At 52.6% G+C, this 22,069-nt stretch overlaps 1 protein-coding gene across 1 annotated transcript in view; it reads left to right on the forward strand.

Moving 5' to 3' along the window:
- The first annotated feature begins 12,681 nt into the window (after positions 1-12,681).
- LOC112588422 (uncharacterized) overlaps positions 12,682-22,069 on the forward strand; it is a 127,459-nt gene continuing 118,071 nt past the window's right edge. The window contains exons 1-3 of the mRNA XM_025298316.1: positions 12,682-13,366; positions 14,055-14,168; positions 14,835-14,972. Coding sequence (XP_025154101.1) covers positions 13,184-13,366; positions 14,055-14,168; positions 14,835-14,972 — 435 coding nt within the window. The 5' untranslated portion in view covers positions 12,682-13,183. The remainder of the gene's footprint in view (positions 13,367-14,054; positions 14,169-14,834; positions 14,973-22,069) is intronic.

Consider the following 22,069-nt stretch of genomic DNA (forward strand, 5'->3'; position numbering starts at 1 on the left):
CGATGCCTCGCCAGGCTGCCACTCGCCCGGCGCGTCTTGTTCATTGTCAGCGACACTCGGTGAGAATTCGGTCTTGCCTCTTTCACGGTAACCTCATTCTTCCGTGCTCCTTCGCACGTCGGCGAGCCGGCAGGATTAAACGACAGATTACATCGCGGTCGCGATAAAGGGGAGAAACGTTGCGCTCCGAGGACCCATGCGAAATTACGGCACGTGTACTTCCGCTCAACTTGCCGCTCCCGAGGTCGTGTCGCGCGCGTAAATCTGCTTTTATATCTCCGTGCAGGAGGAAAAACGAACGGAACGTCGCGCGCGACCGAGAGAAAAAGAAGAAACCGGGGCAAAAAGAGTTTATCGTGTTCGGCCGATAAGACGGTTAACCCGGAAGTTCCGCTCTTAAGTAGATTCCGAAGTGGAGCGTCGCGGGTGCGGGACGTAGATATCTCTTGGTGAAATCAAAGACAACCGGGATTCGAATCTTCGGCTCGTTTAATTGGATTCCATAGCCGATGCGACATACAGGTCGGTCTGGGAGAATTACCGGAGGAAGAAGGCCTGATAAGGAGGAAGAGAGAGAGAGAGAGAGAGAGAGAGAGAGAGAGAGAGAGAGAGCGCTCTCTTGAATGACGGGAAGATTCCACGGGAGAATTCCGCGGGCGCAATATCGAACGAATCGCAACGTAACAAGATTCTGCGAGCGCGACGATTATTTCGCGGGACTAAATACAGCGGCTGTGGAAGAGAGAGAGAGAGAGAGAGAGAGAGAGAGAGAGAGTACAAGCGCGCTAAAAAATGTCTCCTCGCCTCGCCTCGAGAGATTGCCTTTGTTCGGAGCCCCGAACTGTATTTTCGAGACGAGTCGCAGGCGAACGAGAATAGGGATTCGTAGCGAGCGCGATTCGTTGGCTTTGCGAGCGAAAGTGTCTTGCGCGAGAGATCGCCAGATGACGATGGCGATTTATTTGTTTGCCGAGAGGATCCGGCTCGGATCGTCAGGATGCATCAGCCGTGGCGTGTTCATGCCGCTTCGCATGCGCGTGCACGTAGCCGCGAGCGAAACTGCGCTGCAGCTCGTCTCGTCGCGTCGCGTCGCGTCCGCGATATTTTTTACCCTCGCGTTTTGCCTCTCCTTTATTTGATTTTTCTCCTTTTTGCACGTCGCGCGGCTGTAAAATTCTCCCGATACCGGCGACGCTATTTTCCGCGAGACTCCCCTCGGCTTTCTCTCTCGTCCGTGTAATGCATCGGGCGGGATGTCGTTGCGTATCGTTGCGCAAGCGAGAGATCCCCACAGCCAGTCAGTCAGCCAGTCAGTCAGTCAGCCAGTCAGTCAATCAGCCAGTCAGCCAGCCAGTCAGTCAGTCAGTCAGTCTCACAAAGTTAGCCAGCCAGCCAGTCAAATGTCCCGTTCTGTCGCGAAAATTCGCTCGCGAAACGCTCCTTCCCGCTCGATACGCTTCGACTGTTGTTCTCTTCCCCTCTCGTAATCTCGAGCCGCGCGACTCCTCGCGCGAGCTCGCGAAACGAGATTTCGCCGTGTCCTCGCGCGCTCGTATATCCAAGACGGCTGCGGAGGGAATGCCGCTCGACAATGGTGTCGCTCGGCGAACTCGGCCGCACGACGGAAATGAAAATCCAGCGCGAATATCTCCGCGCGTGCCTCGCTTATGAGTCGACCGCGAATAATTCGGAATCGATCGATCGAGGAGGCGAGCCTTTCTTTCTCTCCGGACGCGCGCTGATCGCGCCCGGCTTTCGGAGCTTTCGGAGCCTTCGGCCTCCTGCGCGCAAAGTACGCTCCACTTGGAGAGCGGGTGATCGTTAAAAATAATTTCCCTGACATTTTGGCAAGTTTATGTTTACCGGCGATATTAATATCTCCATGCGATCGTTTAATCCTTGATGCCCGACGAGGACGTCGGCGACGGCGACGGCCTTGGGAAAGTACCGTGCGGTACAACTCCTCGGCGCTTTGCAAGTAAAATTGACACGTCGATGAAACTTCGTCGTTCGGCTTGTACATCGACGAAATGAAAAAATATGCCGAGGTCACACCGCCATTCTAATTCAAGCGGACGAACGTGTACACGAACGGCTAAAACTCTCTAAAATTACGCCCGGCTCGCCTTCATTTCTTAGTCTTAGCCGCAGATTCGCGTCGGACCGCGTCCTATCGCAACTTGGACCTCAGAGATTCTTCGCGCCGCTCGAGAGCGGAAAGCGTCGGCGGGAAAATTCGGCGAGCCGAAGCGGCTCGATCTCGTCCGTCAAGCCAGGCCCGAGGCCTAGATAAATAGAGAGACAGCCGATAGAACGCGGTGGGACTGAATTTTCAAACTCGCCGTCGCACAATGGCCACGTCGCGTCCCCGGGAAACCTGTAGCCCGGCCAAACGTTTAACGTAAATGGCAACACGAGATGGCCGAGACAAAGGACTCGTCGAACGGACTACGCCTCTACACGGCTGATCCAACGAGTGTTCCACGACGCTCGTCGTCGTTCATGATCTTTCGAATTACACCGTTATTACACGAATAACTTACGGCGTCGTAAGGAGGGAATCGAGCGCGTCGCGTTCTCTCGCCCTCGCTCGCGTTAATCAACCGCGACGGAGAGTAAGATGCTTCGTGTAAGATTAGTGGGGGGAGAAAAGTAAGTCCCGAGCGCTAATTTCAAGAGCCGCGGTGTTTGCTGTGAAAAAATTATTTCTACCGTTCGACTGATTCTTCAGGCGAACGTGTTCGCAGTCGTTTCCCGAGTATTCGACGAGTAATCCACGGTAGTAATCTCACTCGGTGCACCTCTAATTAGACGAGACACCGGCTCAAAGAATCGACTGTGTGTGACGAGGCACGCGAGCTGCGATCATGTTTCCTCTCTGAAAAAGATTGCGAACAATTTGCAGGTACGAGCAGCTATCTGAGATTGTCATTCGCGCAAGAGGATGATGCAAGCGCGGCGGACGACGTGTTAAATATCATTCTCATATGCTCGGAATGGAGATTCAGGCGTCGTTAGTTCGGCGATTTATTTTATCGGCTTTACAGTTGCACACACACACACACACACACACACACACACACACACCTAAGTACACGTGACATAGTCGTACTTGGCAGCAACGTCGCTCTGGTCGGGGCGCCGTCGTGCGTTACGCTCCTGGCTGCTATTTTCACTATCGCCCACGGGTTATTTATAACTGTAACGAATGTACGACAGACACGTTTCGCTCTGCCGGCGCGACTTCTACCTGATGGAAAATATATCTCGATGAAATTTATGGCGGGACGTTGCGCCACGGGACGGTCCGTCCTAACTTATCAAACTATTTTTTGTCGCGCGTTATCACGTTGCGCGCGCGCGACTTCAGCAGTATGTAAGGGATCGCGATTATATTGCGATCTCCTCGCCGTCTTATCTTCGCGATCGCTCAGCGGCTTATTCATAACGCCGTTACGCCGCCGCCGCCGCCGACAGGGAGACGTAATTTCACCAACGCCGGCTCTCACGACTTTCCATCTGTCGCGAAGAAGCTTCTGACGTTTAGATTCGCGCGCGCGCGCGAGGAATCGGGCACAAAAGATAGCTGTTTATTGCCGCAGCGTGTGTGCCAACGCGAACAGCGGATAGCGATTTTCCGCCCGTCCGCCGACGCGATGTCTCGCCGCGCGGAAGTAATCGCGCCGCGCGTCTTTCGAACGCGCTCTCGTCGAACGTCCGCGCTCGGATAGATGGAATTTTTCCGCGTTGATGTCACTCCTCTTAAAATAATATAATTCGAAATTTCCTTCGCTCTCCATCCCTCTCTCTGCGCGCAGTAGCAATAGAAGAAGAAACGTTGGTGTGGTAGTAGTAATAATAATAACGACGCGGTGCGAAGATGGTTAGCGCGTGGTGGACGAAATAATAATTTCGCAACGCCAGCGCCGTATTGGAATTCGCGACACTGCGCGCCGTTCAGCTGTATAATATAGATTTTATATCGGGTAAAAGTTGCCCTTCCTTTTTCCCCGCTCTCTCCTGCAGTTTTTTATATAAATAACCGAGCGCCGCGCGCGCACACATACGAGCGAGCACCCACGCACGGACAAATAATATTAACGCGGTGGTCAACGCGGAATTATATTATTCTGTCTGCGTAAAACGACCGATGTCAGGGCATATGTTAAAATATATTACGAACAACGTAAACTAACAGTAACGCACATACCGGGTTCATTACGTACATTGTAATTATCATGCGCAACGCATTATTCGTCAAATCGGAGAACCTATTAACGATAATACGTGGATTTCTCTGGGTATGTTTAAATATTACCGTGTACTATGATAGCAACAGCAACAGCAGCAGCAGCAGCGATAACTTCAACAACTGCAGCAACGACTCCACTCAGCCACTCAGGCGATTTATTAAATCGCATTGAATTTATCCATTTTATCCGCAAACATTATAATTACAAATGCAACGTCCAATTACTGCAATTAGCGACTAAAGTATAACGCTCCATTGTCTCTAAATGATACACAAACGCAATTAAATTGCTGTTTCACCACGTATACGTAATCAAATGCCCGGACGAGATTAAAAAGACGATTCTTACGGGCAATTTGCGGCGCACGTCTCGATGCGGCGCTCGTCATAACACGATGCCAACACATGCGCAACACACGATAATAACAATAATAGTAATAATGATAATAATAATAATAATAATAATTATTATTATTATTATTATTACTGCTTACAATATTAATTATGTTAATCACTCAGCCACCTAATTATTTTACTCGCGGCCGAGTAAACCCGCATGTAACTTATTAACTCGATAAAATTGCATTCGACCTGCGTCGTTATTAGCCGGAGATTCAACGGTTAAGAGACGCGATCCTCAGACGAGCCCGCCGCCGCCGCCGCCGCCCGCGGCCCCTTCGATTTTCAATAGCGCGCGCGCCGCAATTTTATAATGTAAAATCCGCACCGCGCCATTCATATTCATATGTGCGTGGGGAAAGGATAATTTATACCCCGGCTCTATACATTTTGACGACCTTATCTGGCGTCCATTGTTCCGCCCTTGCAGCGCGGATTGAACTAAAATTCATCACCGTAGGTATTTGCTAGTGAATACCTTTGTCATTGCAAAACGTCATTGCACGGTCCGTTAATTTCGCCGCGGTTGACATCGCGCGAGAGCGGAGCGTCAGGTGATACGTTACGAGTGATTTGAATAGCGCCTCGCGTCTATATTAGGGTATATATAATTTGCCGCGTCCTCCTCCCCGCAGCCCGCAGATAACAACGAGCCCGCGAGCCGGCGGACGATTCCGCGCGGCCAACTGTTCGCCGCGGACGGCTGTCGGACGCGCGCGCGCGCGCGCGCGCGCGTGTGTGTGTGTGTGTGTGTGTGTGGGTCGTACGCACGACACACGTGTATTCTTCGCGTCACCGCGACATGTCACACGCGATCCGGCGCACCGGCGGAATTTCGAGAGACACTGATGATCTCGGACGTAAAAATAAGTGCTTTCGCAGTATGCGCGAACACGCGAGAACAAATAAATTTACGTGCGAGCGGGAGTGCTCTTTACCTCGCCGATACATTTTCCTTCCCTCCGATAATTCGCCCCGAATATAATTCGCGGCGAATAATTCCAGCCGCTGAGAAATGAGGATCACCGCGGTGTCGCGAGCTTGAGATTGCTTATTATCTGGCAGGTGGTTAATTGTTTCAGAATTATTGGTGGGTATCAACAGTTGTAGGCTGCTTAAGCCGTACGAATTAGCAACTACTGCTTGCCTGACACGCTTGTCGATCGCGCGGCACTGCTGATTGTGGAAATTTCCGATTACAATGGAGAATTCAAGCGCAATCCGCGCCGAAGCGGAGGCCCTCGAGATGCGGGAAGCTCAAGCTTTAATTGCGCCGCGACGTCGCGGGCGACGTCGCGACGCTCGCGAGTGCTCTCGATGCGATAATTATGCAAATTAAAATGTTCCGTCGGCGGAATTTTGCGTCGCGATGAGACACTTTCTGCGCGACGACGCTACGCGAGCGTGTCCGTAAAATTTATATTTGTAAATGAAACTTCGTCACGCGTATATCACGCACATTTGATAAATCTTCTGATTTATTTTATTTCGCAGGAGGACGCCCACGCGCTATCGCCGGGAGAGCCGGAGCTGAGCTTCGCGGAACAGCCCGAAGCGTAAGACTAGACAATTCTTCCCGGGGCTGACAATGCACGTCCGTATCTGCTCTTCCATTATTTCGCCGAAGCACATTTAATTTCTATCCGTTCCGAGCTTTTGTCCAAACTCGCCGCGACTGCTGCGCGACGGCGCACGCTGGCCGCTGCAGTTAATTTGTTGTCGCAGAGAGGCGCGCCCTGCTCTCTTTCTGCCTTTGCATTATTATCTCGTACACACAATAAAGTGGCACGTTAGGAAAGCCGACATTTCTGTCCGCCCGTCGTGAAATAATTACGCCGTTTGTTGCAACGAAGCGCGCGCAAATTGCTCCCTCGTTTGTACTAATTAACAGGACGCATTCTTCTCCAACACACAAAGAAAGAGAGAGAGAGAGAGAGAGAGAGAGAGGGGAGAGAAATTTTTACATTGGAAATGAAAGAGCGAGATACTTTCTGTCCCTGCAGCCCGTCGTATTAATTTTGCGACGATTGTTCAAATGCTCGCACAGCGATTCGCGAGTTTCATTCACGACGCACACACACTTCGCCGTCACGTCGGCCGCGTCAAATGGCACCATCGCGCGTTTACACGTAATTCGCGAATCCCGCCTCGAAATAGTTTGATGATTGCCGATTGGTAATTTTAGTCCAAGGTGTAGGTTGAATGACGCAAATCGAGGCCGTGCGAAAAACAGGAAACCCCGGGCCCGCTCGTCGGTCGTCCCGTTTCTTATCCGCGACTTATTAGCGTTTTCCCTCCCTCTCTTTCCTCCCTTCCCCCTGCCGGAATCGCACAACGATGTATTTTGTAAAAATTGAATCGCGCGTAAAGTTGACCACGACCACGACCAACTCCTGGCAGAGATGCGGTTCTTCCATGCCGTGCGATTCAATTTCCCGTTCGGTTTGCGCGCTATGCGCGTTCGATCATTGTTTATTCCCGCCATCGCTCGCGACGAAAAATTCGGGGGAAAAAATGTGAGCGAACGAGTCGAGAGAGGAGGAGGAGGAGGAGGAGGAGGAGGAGGAGGAGGAGGAGGAAGTGCGCGCGCGCGGTTTTGCGGGATTTGTAACGCGAATTCGCACCGCGGGGAAATCAGGTCGTCGCGTTTTACGCGCGCATTTTCACCCTCTCGCTCGTCTCGTTTCTACGTCGTTTTTCCCAAACGCGCGTAATAACACGTGCGCCATCCGGCTCGGCGCGGCGCTCGCGCGCGACTAGCTCGCCTCTTTAAATATGATCACTAACGCAACAAGTCTTCGTTATTCGAAGGAGGTCCGCCGCAAAGAATCCTCGCGGCGGACGAGCAACGACGGAAGGGCCGAAAGGCCCCATAGTAAAATGGGCCGCGACCTCGCTAATCGTCCGACTTGCTTCTCCGCAGAAGATCACGTCCGGCGGTCGAGAGATCAGGCCATGTCGCGCGAGAATGTGCGCGCCACGTAAATATCTCGTCTCATATTTTCTCGACTGGATATCAACTTTACGCCCGCACAGCGAGTATTACTATAAAATCGCGAAGGGCCTGCTGACTCTTTAGATAACGACGAAGGGTTGCTGAGAACGTATGGTTTCTCTCGAAGATACGAGCGCCGTCAGGCCGTTCAATCGCCATAATCGCGGCTAACGCGTCGCGCGAGAGACGGAGGGTGACTACCCCGATATCCTCGGCTGAAATCGCGCGAATCGCCCGAACGCGCGCGCGCGAGTGCCAATATCGAAGCCGCGCGAAGGGGCTCTTTTCCCACGTTATTGTTTCTCGATGCGACGGTGAGTCGGCGAAAGTTGGACTGATCTGATACGAGGTAAACGACACACAGGGAGTTCATGCGGTCGATGGAACGCCTCTACGCCGTGCCGTCGGAGAAGCTGCGGGTCTGGATGGTTTGGCTTACCGGCGTCGGCGAGATAGCCGACGAATGGCAGCAATGGCTACGGGCGCACTTCGATCTGATCGCGCGAATAGCCGAAATGGCCGCGAACGACGAGAGCCCGGCAGGGAGAAAGATTGAATCCGTTGTAAGTAGCAATGTTACCTCCCTGTATCGATAACAGAGCGGCAACAGAGCGAAGAGAAAGAGGCCCGAGGGGAGGGAGAGAAACGTCGTCGAATCGATGTTTGCCTTCGTCTTTCGCGTTTCTAAAGCCCGGCGAGCCGAATTGTCGAGCGATCGAACAATTGGAACAGTTGGAGCAGTTCGCGCAGCTCTAACAACTCGGGGCTTGAGATCGCGGAGTTGGACGCACTCGAAGACCAGCGAAGGCCCAAGGGCTCTCCCGACCGACGCGCGTCGCTCGTCTCTCTCGAGGGTTTGCTTTTCGGCAATCGGCAAACCATGAGACGAAGCGATACGGGCCTCCCCCGGCGCGATTCCGCCGATACGCACGCTCGCAGCAGCTTTTATTTAATCGCCATAACGATCGAGGCAAATTAATAGCTGTTCTCTCTGGACTAACAGCCTTAAGCTGCATTGACGGATTAATAGTTCAATTAGTACTCGGGATCGCAAATTGAATTCCCGGCGGAGCGAGACTCCGGCGATTAATTGGAAAATAACGTTCCGTTACACCGCCCATACCGCCTCGGAGCTTACGACGTCGCAACTTTTTAATTCTCAGCATTACAGACTCTCAAATAGCCGTCTAGTTAAGTTACCCTCCCCCCCCCTCCCCTTTACTACTTTTTATTCGCAGAGCGGAGGAACCCGCGAACGGATCGGGGGGAGATCCCTCGGCGCTTCTTGCGCGTTCGGAATATGTGCGCGAGCTCACTTGTGCGTGTATGGTATCTTGGATATTGTTGTAACGTTGACGTAACCGGACAACCGCGTAATGAGAAAACGAGCGGGGGAGGGGGGGGAAGCGGGCGGGTACGCCGGGAGCGCATCGTTTCGCGACGAGAGATTCGCCGCGGTGCGTCTTAGCGCGCGCGCGCGCGCGCAATGTTGCAAAGACGACTGCGCTCCAAGCGCAGAAATAACGGGGGAGAAGCCGAGAGAGGAATAATCGTGCGGATCTCGTGCGCGAGAAAATGCCAGCGACACGCCGCCTCGCCTACTCAATTTTGCGACCTGCGCGCGACCGAGAGCGCTCCTTCGCAATTCCGCCGCAACACACGGCGGATAAAGATTAATCGAACGCGCTCGATACACGGCGCTTCCCTGTCTCCCCAGAGGGAACGGGACTACACAGGAGGACTCTGCGAAGCTCTAATTTCGATTGATCGAAAGTGTCATTACCAAGGGTCCCCCCCGATCGTCGCAGATTACCGCCGCGGGAGTAACTCGGCAATTAGTTTGCAAAGTAACGTATCGCGGCGAGCTTGATGCGATACCGTCGATAAGTCTGATCGCTACTGTTGCGTTTATTTTCAACTGCAATCGCGAATAACGTAAAGGCGCGAGATCGTGACGAAGGTATCTTAGAGCTGATAAATCTTCTTCACGAGAGAGACTCTTTGGCGCGCAAAATTGCAGCAAGATGAGTGCAGGCGGAGGCAGACAGAGGTGATAAGGATGATGAGATTTCGAAATATATTAGCATGAAATTCGAGGTAAATTTAAAAGAAATTACGAGCAGATTAAATACGAAAAAAGCTGAGGAGAATTATGATAGAAAAAAAAAAAAAAAGGAAAAGATTCAGTCAGTTTCAATTTTATCTCATTCCGTTTCCGAAAATATCCCACACGTATCTCGTTCGAATCGTTTCCGATTATTCCCGACGGCGGTGCTTCGAGCCGTCGAAACGCCGCTTGGAAATCCCGAAATCTTCGATTATCCTAAGCACACACACACGCACGCGCACACACCGCCGTTAGCGGCGAGACCGATATTCCGACGCAATTTCGCATTGTAATTTTCTACTTGAGTTACACGAAGAAACGGGGCTTTTCCCTCCCTCTTTCTTTCTTTCTTTCTTTCTTTCTTTCTTTCTCCCATTCTCCCGCTCTTTCTCTCTCTCCACCTCTCCGGCACTGAATCACACGAGAAGTTTCCGTTTATCGTGCCGATAAAGCTGACCGTCGATATTAGGATTCGCGAAAAGGCGGCAATATCCCCGCCGCGACGCTAAATCATAGATTATCCTAGATAGAAGACGCTTTCTTCCGACGTACGTAATAAAGATCGTACATGTAATAAAGATCGAGCTTAGCCGCAATTAATCTTTCACGTAACGACCTGCCAAAGCTTTTCTTCAAAGGGCTTACGCACGTGTGCCGCGTGCGTGCGTGCGTGCCTCTCCCGCGCGCGCGTGTGTTATATATCACGCGATGGCTTTATCGGGAACATCACATCTTCATTTTATATGTTTTCCTCGGCTGATCGATTCTCGGATCCTGTTACACTCAGGGTAATTAGACTTTTTATTAGTCGAATCGTATTCTCTCTCTCTCTCTCTCTCTCTCTCTCTCTCCCTCTCCCTCTCCCTCTCTCTCTCTCTCTCTGTCTTCTCTCTGCCGAAGAGACGCGTCGATAAAGAGCATTGTTAACATCAGCTCAAGTTCGCGTCGGAATCGCGGCGAAAGAAATGTTTGCTCGCCGACCAGCAGAGAGCAACGACATTTGCTGCCGATATCCAAAGACTCCGCTCACTCACTCGCTCGCAAATAGCGCGATATTGCGCTATTACTCAGCGCGGCTGTAATATCCAGCACTTCGATGTCCACCTGAAATCGCGTTTTGTGGGCTTCACGCGGACTTGTGCAAGCGATAACGCACGCGCGCGCACGCGCGATACACGAGGGCAGTCTGAAAAGTTCTCGGCCTAACAATGAAAGAAAATTGTTTTTGCCGTGAGATATGTTTTGTTTTTTAATATAATCTCGTGAAACTTCAATACATTTATTCCGACATTTTTCCAATAATTCAATAGCATCATTAAAGTGTGATTCCAGAAGGTTCTTTTCGCTCCGGTGTATAATGGTGGATCCAAGTTTCGTCAACAGTTACGGAACGACGCTTGAAATCCATTTTATTTTGCTTGAAACGATTAAAATCGTGCCAAGCACGCTTGAGAAATACACGCATTCGAATGCGTTTTTGGTCAATTGTTAGCAAATGCTGCAAGCTTTTTCAACTAGTGCTACCACTCGAATGACTCGACAGATCGAATAAAATTATACATGGGTTTATATCAGAGATGCCACTTTCCAATACAATTATAGTTTGACAGTTTCTAATGTCATGTGTGTGTCAGGTCGAGAACTTTTCAGACTGCCTACGTAGATACTTTAAAAATATTTATTGGACAAATACAAGAGAGAAACAGCCTCTTTTGTTCCGCGTTCGCGAAGATACTTGCTGGCTGCGGAGAGCAACGGAGGAGAACGCGAGCGGCTAAAAATTTCAGATGCCGAGACAAGGGACTGTTTACTCGCGTCGTTTCACCTCGCCGGCCTGTTATCCGAGACTTCATGATCCTTAATGCACAAGTGTTTGTCTTTCGTTTCGTAGGCAAACGCTAAGAACTCTGACGAAATCCCCGATAATGCGGGGCCAGCGAAACCGACGGCTGCGGCGGCGGCGGCGGCGGCGGAGGAAGAGAAGGACGAGGAGAGGAGAGACGCGCCCCGTAATCTCGACGACGGTATATGCGGGAAACACTTGTGTTTCGCGGGTTTCCAGCGTTCGCGTGCATCGCGATCGTGACTTTGAAAACGCGTCGCGCTGGCGACGACACGAAAATCGCGTTCTGGTCGAACCGCTGGAGCGTTCGCGCGGTCGCGCGAGTAACAGGCCAGAAAACAGCGCATTAATATTTCCCGCGTAAGCGTGATGCAAAGCCGCACGGCTATTGTCGCGGTCGCGAATCACTCACGTGGCTTTTATACGTTGTCCTAAACAGATTTCACATGGCTTTGCGAAGGATTTTCAGGCGGGCTCTGCGGCGCGCGACCAGCTGACACCGCGGGGGATTTTATGTATTTAATATAATATCCAAGTTCGGTGAGCGCGCGTACGTGAAACCGGTGTAACACCGACGTGAAAATACGGGCCGGATGACGGAGGTTTAGCCAAAATTGCGTTCGCCATTAAGGCCGCTACTTCCGGCACGAGAGGCGCTCGCTTTTAATAAGAATCGGCCTGGAAATAACACGATACGGGGCTACATCGTGACTTGAACCATTTTCCTGAAAAAAAAAAAAAAAAAAAAAAAAAAAAAAAAAATGCAATCCCCTGAGAAGCTCGAGTGGCGTCTCTCTTAAACGTGACGAGAGAAGTTCCCATGTCACCGCTCTCTCGACCAAGTCGCCGAGTCGTCAACGACGAGAAGGTGCCAACGACCCGTGCAAGGTGCGCGTCGATGAGTCAATGTGGCCACCGCCACGGATACTGAAGGAAATCCCAACCACGATCGCCGATAGGGGGGGAGAGAGAGAGAAAGAGAGAGAGAGAGAGAGAGAGAGAGAGAGAGAGAGAGAGAGAGAGAGAGAGAGAGAGAGAGAGAGAGAGAGAGCACAAGGAGCTCGGCGGCGGGCGCTTCCGCGACGAATTTTTCTCCGCGCTTTACCGCGAGATTATCTCGTCGAGTGTTGTTCCGCGTCGGAAGCTGACTCTCGAGAGCGGGCAGTAATTCGTGATTCTCAGACCGCGAGCTGACGTTCGGGGAAAAAAAAAAGAGAGAGAAAAACGGAAACGGAGGTGCACACGACGGCACTCTCGCTCATTCCGCACTCCTTATCCACCTCTCCCGAGAAGATCGCTTGCCGGGCGAGTGTCGTCTCACCGCCGAGACGTCGTGTACGGGACAGTGAAAAAAATCGACACGTTTCCTCGCGAGAGACAAGGAAGCGATCGTCCGACCGTCCGGCCGAGGCTGACGAGTTTCCCCGGTGGCCGTCGTCCGCTTTCGCCAGATCCGTCCGCGACTGCTGCTGGTTAATCTGGCGCACCACCTGACGTATACGGATTGCGCGTGACGTTTCGCGGCGTATTTCATTTCACCTGCGCGGCCCCGCGTCGGCCAAGGCTCTCGCGGACGAGCTCTGTACAATGGGGTCTTCAGTATTGTCCGCAGGAATATTGGCTTTTGTTGAAGGGACAGGCGACGGCGGAGAGACGACGACCGCGGACTGGAAGGCAGAGAGGACCGCGACGACCTGGCCAATAGGGACAAGGTGGCAGCCCTTGACTCCTCCGATCGAGGAGGAAGCGGATCAAATGGAAACGATTCGGGTAACTTTATCCTGGGGGGATCGCTCGCGCGTAATTCCCGTGCAATCGTTGATCCCGGGCGTTTCACAGAGGGGCAATCGAGGAGTTCCCAAGTGGCATCTGTCCCTCTCTCTCCCTTTCTCCCTCGGTCTCTCTCTCTCTCTCTCTCTCTCTCTCTCTCTCTCACTCTCTTTCTCTTTCTCTCTCTTTTTCTCTCTCCCTCGTTCTCCCTCGTTCTCCTTTGTTCCCGACGGTCTTCCGATGTTATCGCTATTCTACGCGCGGTCTTATTACCTCTACGTAATAAATATCGATCGACGAATAATGAATACAACGTACGAGTACAAGGGAAGAGAGAAAAAGAAAGAGGAGGAACGACGAAAGAGGTAGATTGTGGAGAGAGGGAGTAGGGCGCGGAGATGGGGGAAAGACAAACCGAACATTCCGCGCATAAATTAGATCGCGCGTCGAGACCGAGGAGATACCGTTCCCAGTTAGTTTCCGATAACGTCGCGCCGTGAGATACGACTCTCCGCCGACTATCTTGCCAAGATGTTACACGTTTTTCCACGTTTTCCGTTCTACAAATATTTGCAGTTTCGACGATTCTCATATATATATATATACATATATATATATATATATATATATATATATGCGCCTGAGATGCGCAGCAATCAACTGAGAAACGGTCGTTTAATTTGCGCAGCGTCTCGACGTACCAAAGAGCCGCGCGGAAATGATTGAGCTGCTGGAGAATTTCACTCATCAGGCCACTCTGTACAGATCTTATTACAAGCATTGGAAGAAGACAGCCGATCAAGTAGCTATCTCATAAAATATTTTCTTTTAATCTCGTGATATAAGGAACACGCCCGCGTCCGCGAGCTCTCTCTCTCTCTCTCTCTCTCTCTCTCTCTCTCTCTCTCTCTCTCTCTCTTTCTTCCTCTGTTAATTCCGACCGGCACGGTTCTTTATTGCCTACGGCGCACTCGCGAATCTCATTATGGGAATACAAGAATTTTCTCAGAGATATCGGATTATATACTTAGCTTTACCGCCGAGCCGGCGGAGGAGGCGAAACGCGAGAGATTAATGCTTTGAGAAAACTTAATATTAAATTATAACAGCAATAATAACGTAGAACGCGAGGGATAGAAGAGAAAGAAGAAGAGGAAGAGAGAAAAAAAAGTCCGAACGACTTTTGTATCGTTCCGTCCGATATACAACGGAACGGAAAGAGGAAAAGGGGGTAGACAAAGTCTCTCCCAAAGAGAGAGAGAGAGAGAGAGAGAGAGAGAGAGCAAGCGAGATGGAGCGCTGACTTTTCGCTGTCGCGCAATGCAGTGCAATCTACCTTTTCGCTTTTCCGCGTGTCACACGCCGCGCGGCAGCGTCGATTTCGCGATCGCCGGGAAATTCGCGCAGCCATACATATATACGACGACGTGTGAATCAGCAGATGCGATCAAACGCCGCGCTTTTTCAGGCCGTGAGGGAAATCGTAGGCAGAACAGTGACGGCCACGGCGAGAATTCGAGACACGGACGAGCCGCACGTGGCCGATACGGAATATGCAACGAAGCGAGCCGAAGGCGCGGCCAGTCTCCCGGCGGAAGAATCGACGGTGAGCGCGATTGATCCCCCAGCGGACGCGTCCAGGTTGGACATTGAATCGACGCCGGTAGCGTTGTCGAATGATCAGTACGAAGAAGCGGAGGAGTCTTGGCTGGAGATGAGCGAGACTGAGGAGGATGACGAGTCCCCGGCGACGCGGCTGCTCCAGGAGGAGAGTGCGTCGGAAACGACGGCGGAGACGATCGAAATCGCGGCTGCGAAGTCGTCGCTCGCGCCGTCGAGGGTACGTAAGAGCATCTCCGTCGCCGGCATGTCGCAAAGGGAAAACGCACGAGCGTATATATATATATATATATATTGGGACGTGCGCTACCGCGACATTTACGAAATCACGACTCGTCGATTTCGATCAAACCCGCTCCTATCCGGTAACCGTCCACGCGAAGGAAGGGTAAATAAATGTTTGCCGTGTTTTCGGTTTCCGTTCGAATGTCGCGCACCGCTGGGAATAAGAATGGAATTCGTGCGGTGCGTGCGCGCGCGCGCGCGCGCGGCTTCTCGGGCCCTCGCGAGGCCACGTGCGGTAAGGGCGGGCGAGGGCAGGGCAGGGGAGACAGAGAATTGCCATGGACGCGACGGGAATTACAAATTCGCCAGCGAGTACACTCGCGTGGGAGTAAAGGTTCGACAGAGGATAAATTTGCGGTATGGAGGCGAGGGTGTTAAAATTCCTAAGTGCGCGATCGCAACGCGACGCCGATTACGAGGATCAAAAGTGCCCCGAAATTTGAGGCGCACTCGCGCGCGCCATTTCGCGTTTGCGCGACGCGGCCGCGCGAAATTGATGTTGACAGTGACGCGGACACTGGTCAACGCTCGAAAGCGTTCGTCGCGGAGGCGAACATCCGAATAGCATTACGGCAATCAATCAGACCGCTATTAGTCCGCTGCAATCAATCGTTGCGTTCGATAGCCCGCCACTTTGCCGAGCTTCCTGCAGAAGTAAAACTAAGTTGTCCCTCCCTTCCTTTCGCACACACACACACACACACACATACACATGTCGCGATACGTCCACCGACCGCGTCGCGAACGTCAATGACGGTGCTAGCTTGCGCTAATTGCCGATGGCAACGGTCGGCGACCGCGAGGGATGTTTAGCCCTTGAATATTAGCATGTTTTTGTTACCTCCTGGATACTACTAGGACGGGTGAATTTTCACCCATAACTTTTTCTCTAATTTCTTTTTAATGTACATGAACTATAAATATTTATGAACATTATAAATCCTAGCAGGACACCGCTGTGGTAGGGTGCTGCTGTCTAGTGGCGACAGTTAACAAAAAGACATCGGGTGGAATTTTCAGCCATCCTAATGTTTAAGAGTCAAATGTTTAACGACGGTCACGCTTATTAAACGCAGCGCGAAACGACGCTCATCTCGCGCGAACATTCCTTCGTGTTCGCGTTGGCTCCGCGCGGTGAAATTTATTTTGAAAATTTTCCTCGCGCCTTACCTTACGTTGTAAAGCAACATGACGCGTCGCGTCGCGTCGCGTCTCGTCGTGGAGGAGCCGCGTTGCCGCGCGCTCATATCAATCTCACGTATATCAGTTCCCGACGAAGCGCGAAACACGGCGGTGAAACGCGTGCAAGTTGTGTTAATGGTCCGGCGATTCATCGTCGTCTCGACCGGACGGTGATATTCGCGAGGACGTCAGACGGACATTGGAAGTGGAGAATTGTCTCGGTCGACGTGCTGGGAAAATGATAGTCGTCGGGCCGTATCAATTTATCATCGTCTCCGTTTACATTAGCGTCACGCCGGGAGAAAGAGTGAACGAGCGAGAGCGAGAGCGAGAGGAGGAGAGAATAACGTGTTTATTGAGTATCCAAATTCCACGTCCGGTGAAAACGCTGGGCCGATATCGGGCTTAGAGATTAATGATTTGTTCGTGATACAGTCGCGGGGCTTTTGACGGAACGCGCTGACGAGATCATCGAGAGCTCACGACGAGCGAACGCGGAGCGACGAGCCGCAATCTGTTTCCGTCGGGAAACGTGTAAAACATATCTCGGGAAACGTGATATTAAATATCGCATAACGTCGATACGAATGATACGCCGTGAAAGCCCGGCCCGCGTCCTCGCGAATCTTCACGTCGAAATCGTCGTGCATCGCGGGCGCGATTCGGAGACTAAAAATTCGCGGCTCGCGTCTCGTGAAAATTATTATACCAATAATTTCGCGATGATCTGATTCTTCCGACTGACCGACGGCGACACGTGCGCGGGTGTGCGGTCGATCTTGCAGCTGGAAGGAATAGCGAAACGTGACGCGGCCAGGAAACTGGTGAGGGACAAGGCACGAGTCGCTGACGACGACGAGGACGACGACGTCCCGTATTTCTTCTCTCTGAGGGTAGAACCCGACATGGACATAGCGATTCAGCACAATGACAAGAAAGTAATACCGCCGGATATCGGTCGTGAAAGCATCTCCGCCAATCGCAGATACCTCTACTTCAACCTCGCCGACAACAAATCCCGCGGACTCTGTTTATAAGGAGCTTATCACAATGCCTCCTTATCGATAACGTACACGCTGCAAAATCGCCGACGATGATGCGACGGCAGGCTAGACGGCGGTGGCGCGCATTGTGCGGACGTTTTATTTCTCCTTCTCGGTGCTTGCTGCGGAAGAGACGAACGGCGACTAAATAAATACACAAGCTCCGCCGAGAGAACTGCAGCGCGAGGAGGTAATAATTTCCACGGCGGTTGCGCGGCATTAAAGTGACTTCGCGACAAGTCGAACTTCTCCAGTCACGCGGTGCAACGGCGCGCCCCGTGTGTGTGTATCCGTGTAATCCCCGTGGCGCGAGAGCGAGTGAGCGAGATTCGGTACTTAAATTATGGCAGCCGACTATCAGCATGCTTTCGCGGCGAAATATGTGAGTGTAGTACACAGCGGTGATAAAGGACGCGGCGGCCAAATCCGAGCGCGCCATTAGTTTCCCTCTCGCGGGGGCAAGCAGCGCCGCGGCCAAGGCGCTGTGCAACGTCGCCGGCGATGCTCCGCGAGCGAAATCGGAATCCTCTCCGAGCACCTTAGCTAGCCCCGGGTCTTGGCGCCTTCGAAATCTATTAAGCTCCTTCCGCGAGGAAAACACTCACGGCCATTCGTCAAGATTTATTTAAGCTCTACATAAAGGCATTTCCATTTCGCGCGAGCGTGCGCTCGCCTTCTTTCCCCCTGCCCCCCCTGCTCCCTCCGTCACTCAGTCGCTCAGTCCCTCTCTTTCTTTCTCCCGGCAGTAGTAGAGCCGCGTAATTTGTCGGACGGCGCGCGTTCAACCGACAACGGACAACGTTGCTCTCAGCGGAGTCTACTCTCGCGCTAATTGCCGATCGATTTCCTCCCCCCCCCCCCCACCCCGTCCTGGTGGCTGATCATCTTGCCACCGAGAGGAACCGAGAACGATCGAGAGGAGTCTGCCGGATGCTGGCTCGTTCACGATTCGATGCACGCGCGCGCTCGTTGATTTAACTCGCGCATCGATAAGACCCGTGCACGTACACAGCGCAGATTGCACGCACACCGCGGCGCATGCATGCGTCAGTTTGAACGTTTACCTTTCACACAAGCGACGCGCTCTCGCATTTGCAAATGGTAACTCCCATTTAGAACAATGTTTCTCCGAGCTATGCCTCGTCTAACATCCGACTGCGGTGTGGCAGTTTGCGGTTACGTCGCGGTTTGTTCCCGGTTAAAATAGCGAATGAGGCTGCGATGGAGCGGCATCGGGAGAGACACAGTGGAGGAGAGAGAGAGAGAGAGAGAGAGAGAGAGAGAGAGAGAGAGAGAGAGGGAGGTAGGGGGAAGAGAAAGCGCGGCTTCCCGGTTCCCGATCGCCAAATGACGCGGAATTATCCTTTGTGTCTGGGAATTGCGCGTTTAATCCACGATAGGAGAACGGAACTCTGTGCGATTTTTATCGCGTGATCCCGAAACGACGAGCGCAGCGCGACGCGACGAGCGGGAAAATCAGGCTCGACATAATCACGTCGAACGTGCGCCGAGCGACGCGCGCGCGAAAATAAATCGGTGCAAATTCCTTCCTCCCTCCATCGCCGCCGCCGCCGCCGCCGCCGCCGCCGCATGAGACTTGGCTTTCGGGAAAATCGATTCCGCAAATTTGTCAGGCGCACGTGTATCTCTCTCTCTCTCTCTCTCTCTCTCTCTCTCTCTCTCTCTCTCTCTCTCTCTCTCTCTCTCTCCGTCCCGGTCGCGCGTCGTTCGTCCTGAACAGCCGAGTCCTGAATATGACACGACAATTACACAGACACAGAGTCCGATTTGATTTTCCAGCCATTTTTGCTTTCTCTCACACCGACGACACCGCTCGTCGTCGCAGACGCAGGTGTGCAGCAGCCAGTTACCTTCCGGTGAGCGTCGTCCGGTGACCCCGACGAGAGTCGCTGACATCCTCTCTCATCGAGAGGAGAAACGGACGACGATACTTTCTCGCGAGCGGCGTGATTTCTTACAAAGCTCGCAAAAAACGTCAGTGCGTGCGTTTCAATCAAGTCTTGTCAGACGCACGCACGCACGCACCGCCCGCCCCCGATATCGGGGAACCGCTGACAAAGGAACGGCGATTTTCATCGGGGGCGGACAGTACGCCACTTTCCACACAACGACGACGTCGGCGGCCGCACGAGGAAGATTCGAAGGCGGGCTAGGTAGGGAGGGACGCGCTTCAATAATCTATACGCCTCGTGTACGCGAAACGGTCCCGTCGTATATCATTTCAGATAACCGTACCGTACGCGTGTAACGACCGGCAGTAGCGGTGGCCGGCAGTAAGTGGGTGTAAATAATGCAGTCGGCTGTCAGGCCGTCCGCAGCGTGACGCGTTTGTCAGCGAGAGACCTTGCCTTTTTCAGCGCGCCTCCACGCCACGTCGCGTCTGCGGTTTGCATACATTTTTTGCATACAGTTCATCCTTTATCATAAATAAGAGAGCCGTGTGTCGTGCGCTAAAGCCGCCAACGGATTTCGCACACGACGGCCGCGCGATGAGGCCACTTTGTCGGTCAGTCACTCAGCGCGGCGCGAGATCGTCGAGGAAGCTGACGAGTCGCCGCGGATCACGTGAGCGAACATCTGTAGTAGGCCGAGACTGGCCTAATAAAGTGTCTGCTTGAAATTCAACGAAGCTTAATGGCGAGAGACTCCGAGTCTCCCCGTGTCTCTTCTAACCTCACGAATCTGAGAGAGTCTCCTCGGCATCGACTTTCAAATTGAGAGAAAAACGCCCGCTTGGAATTAGCTGAAGAATAAGAAAGTATCGTCATTGGCTTCATCCCAGCCCGTAAAACAAAATCTGCGAAACTCTGTTAACCTTAACCACTCGTGTCTGGAAATCTCGATACCCAACTCGCAAACCGGAAGCAGAGCCTCGGGATAAAATTCGCGGTCTCCAGTGCGAAGGAAGCCGCGACGAGGCTCCCCCGTTTTCGAAGTAACGAAGGTGTTCTCGCGTGCTCGCGCCGGAACTTGCAATGTTAATGATGACGCGCTCGATATTAATATGAACAAGAGAGAGAGAGAGAGAGAGAGAGAGAGAGAGATAGGGGCGAAAGGAAGCAGTGACGTAACGAGAGCTCCCAATGAAACCCGATACAATATCGAGAACTTGGCGGAACTGCGAGGGACGGCCGGCGACCCGCGTTAAGCCCCATCGGCTGTGAGTATCGTGTAACAGTACCGGGGCGGCCCATAATGATTCGCAATTATTAACATTCAGCTCGAATTTTGAAACATCTCCGGCCCCTTACTCGCCGGTTAATGAATTTAATCCGTAGTCTAGTAAAATTTCCAGGAACGACGGTCTCTGAGGAACGCCACCCTCGTCGCCCGCGAACGTCGTTCTCAGACGACGCGAGTATCGCGGGCTGTGGGAGCAGGACAGCGCGAGGGGAAAGAGAGAGAGAGAGAGAGAGAGAGAGAGAGAGAGAATATATAATTATTTAATGCGCCTCGCTCTTGCCACGCGCTGCGACTCGTCGCGCGATAAACAGTAAATTGCTCGAGCGCACTCGGAAACGTGAACGGTGACGGCTGGACAGCCCCATCCAGTAAGAATTGTCGCGTCGAATGCGCGAAACGCAAAAACGCGCTGAAAATTGCGACTGCGCGGTCACTTGGCGCGGCAAATGGCCGCGCGGTAAAAATCTGGCCGCGACGCGCGGACGAAGAGACGGAGACTTGCCAAGGGGCAAAGACGCGAGAGGAAGGAAAGCGAGCGGCGGCCAAGTCTTTCCCGCGAATTGAATTTATTAACCGAACAGAGAGATACGAGGCGCGAATACTAATACGGGGGTTCCGCGCTCGCGAGCTAAGCGTTGACACAGCGCGCCGAAGATGAAGCCAGAAACTGCGCGCGGTGAGTGACTATTTCAGGCAGCGCCGCGTATCCGGAATTAGCGCACGCGATTCACATGCGGGGTGATTCAATAACGTCGTTTGTAAAATCACCAGGAGAATCACGCCCCGCGAACAGGGGGAGGAGGATCTGCGGATGTCGGCGCGCTCGTGTCGTAAATGAAGGATATACCCCCGGCCCTTAAAGTTTAAACGGGCCGTTCCCGCGGTGATGCATCTCGTAATAGGGAAATTGCATTACTGCGTTTTTTTCCGCCGCGGAATCTCGCCAAGTAGGTAAAGTCGCGTGGAATTATTTAGAATCAGCGACGGTAGCGCGCGGCGTTCTAAGCGCGAATCCCTCGGCCGATTCACGCGAATTCGCTCGGTCGGCCAAGCGATTCGTCAGAGATGAATCTCGAGATGTCGCGGAGGCGGCCGAAATTCGGCCGCGAGTAGCGCGCTTTCGCGCGCGGCTCAGAAATACGCGCGCGATGCATCGTCGGGGACGCTTCCCGTGCAAAAATCGATCTCAAAGCTCGCCGTCGCTTTTTTTCCCACGCCGCGCGCGGGGAACTCGACGCTGCGATTGATCGGCCGCCGCGGTGTGAAACAACGCGTTGCAACGCGGCTCGACTTTCGCCGGCTCGACTAATCCGCGATCTCCGCGATCAATTTCCTCCCCTTCGCCCTCCCCTTTATCAACATGTCGCCG

Source organism: Harpegnathos saltator, unplaced genomic scaffold (genome assembly GCF_003227715.2).
Source record: "Harpegnathos saltator strain DR-91 unplaced genomic scaffold, Hsal_v8.6 scaffold213, whole genome shotgun sequence".
Lineage (NCBI taxonomy): Eukaryota > Metazoa > Arthropoda > Insecta > Hymenoptera > Formicidae > Harpegnathos > Harpegnathos saltator.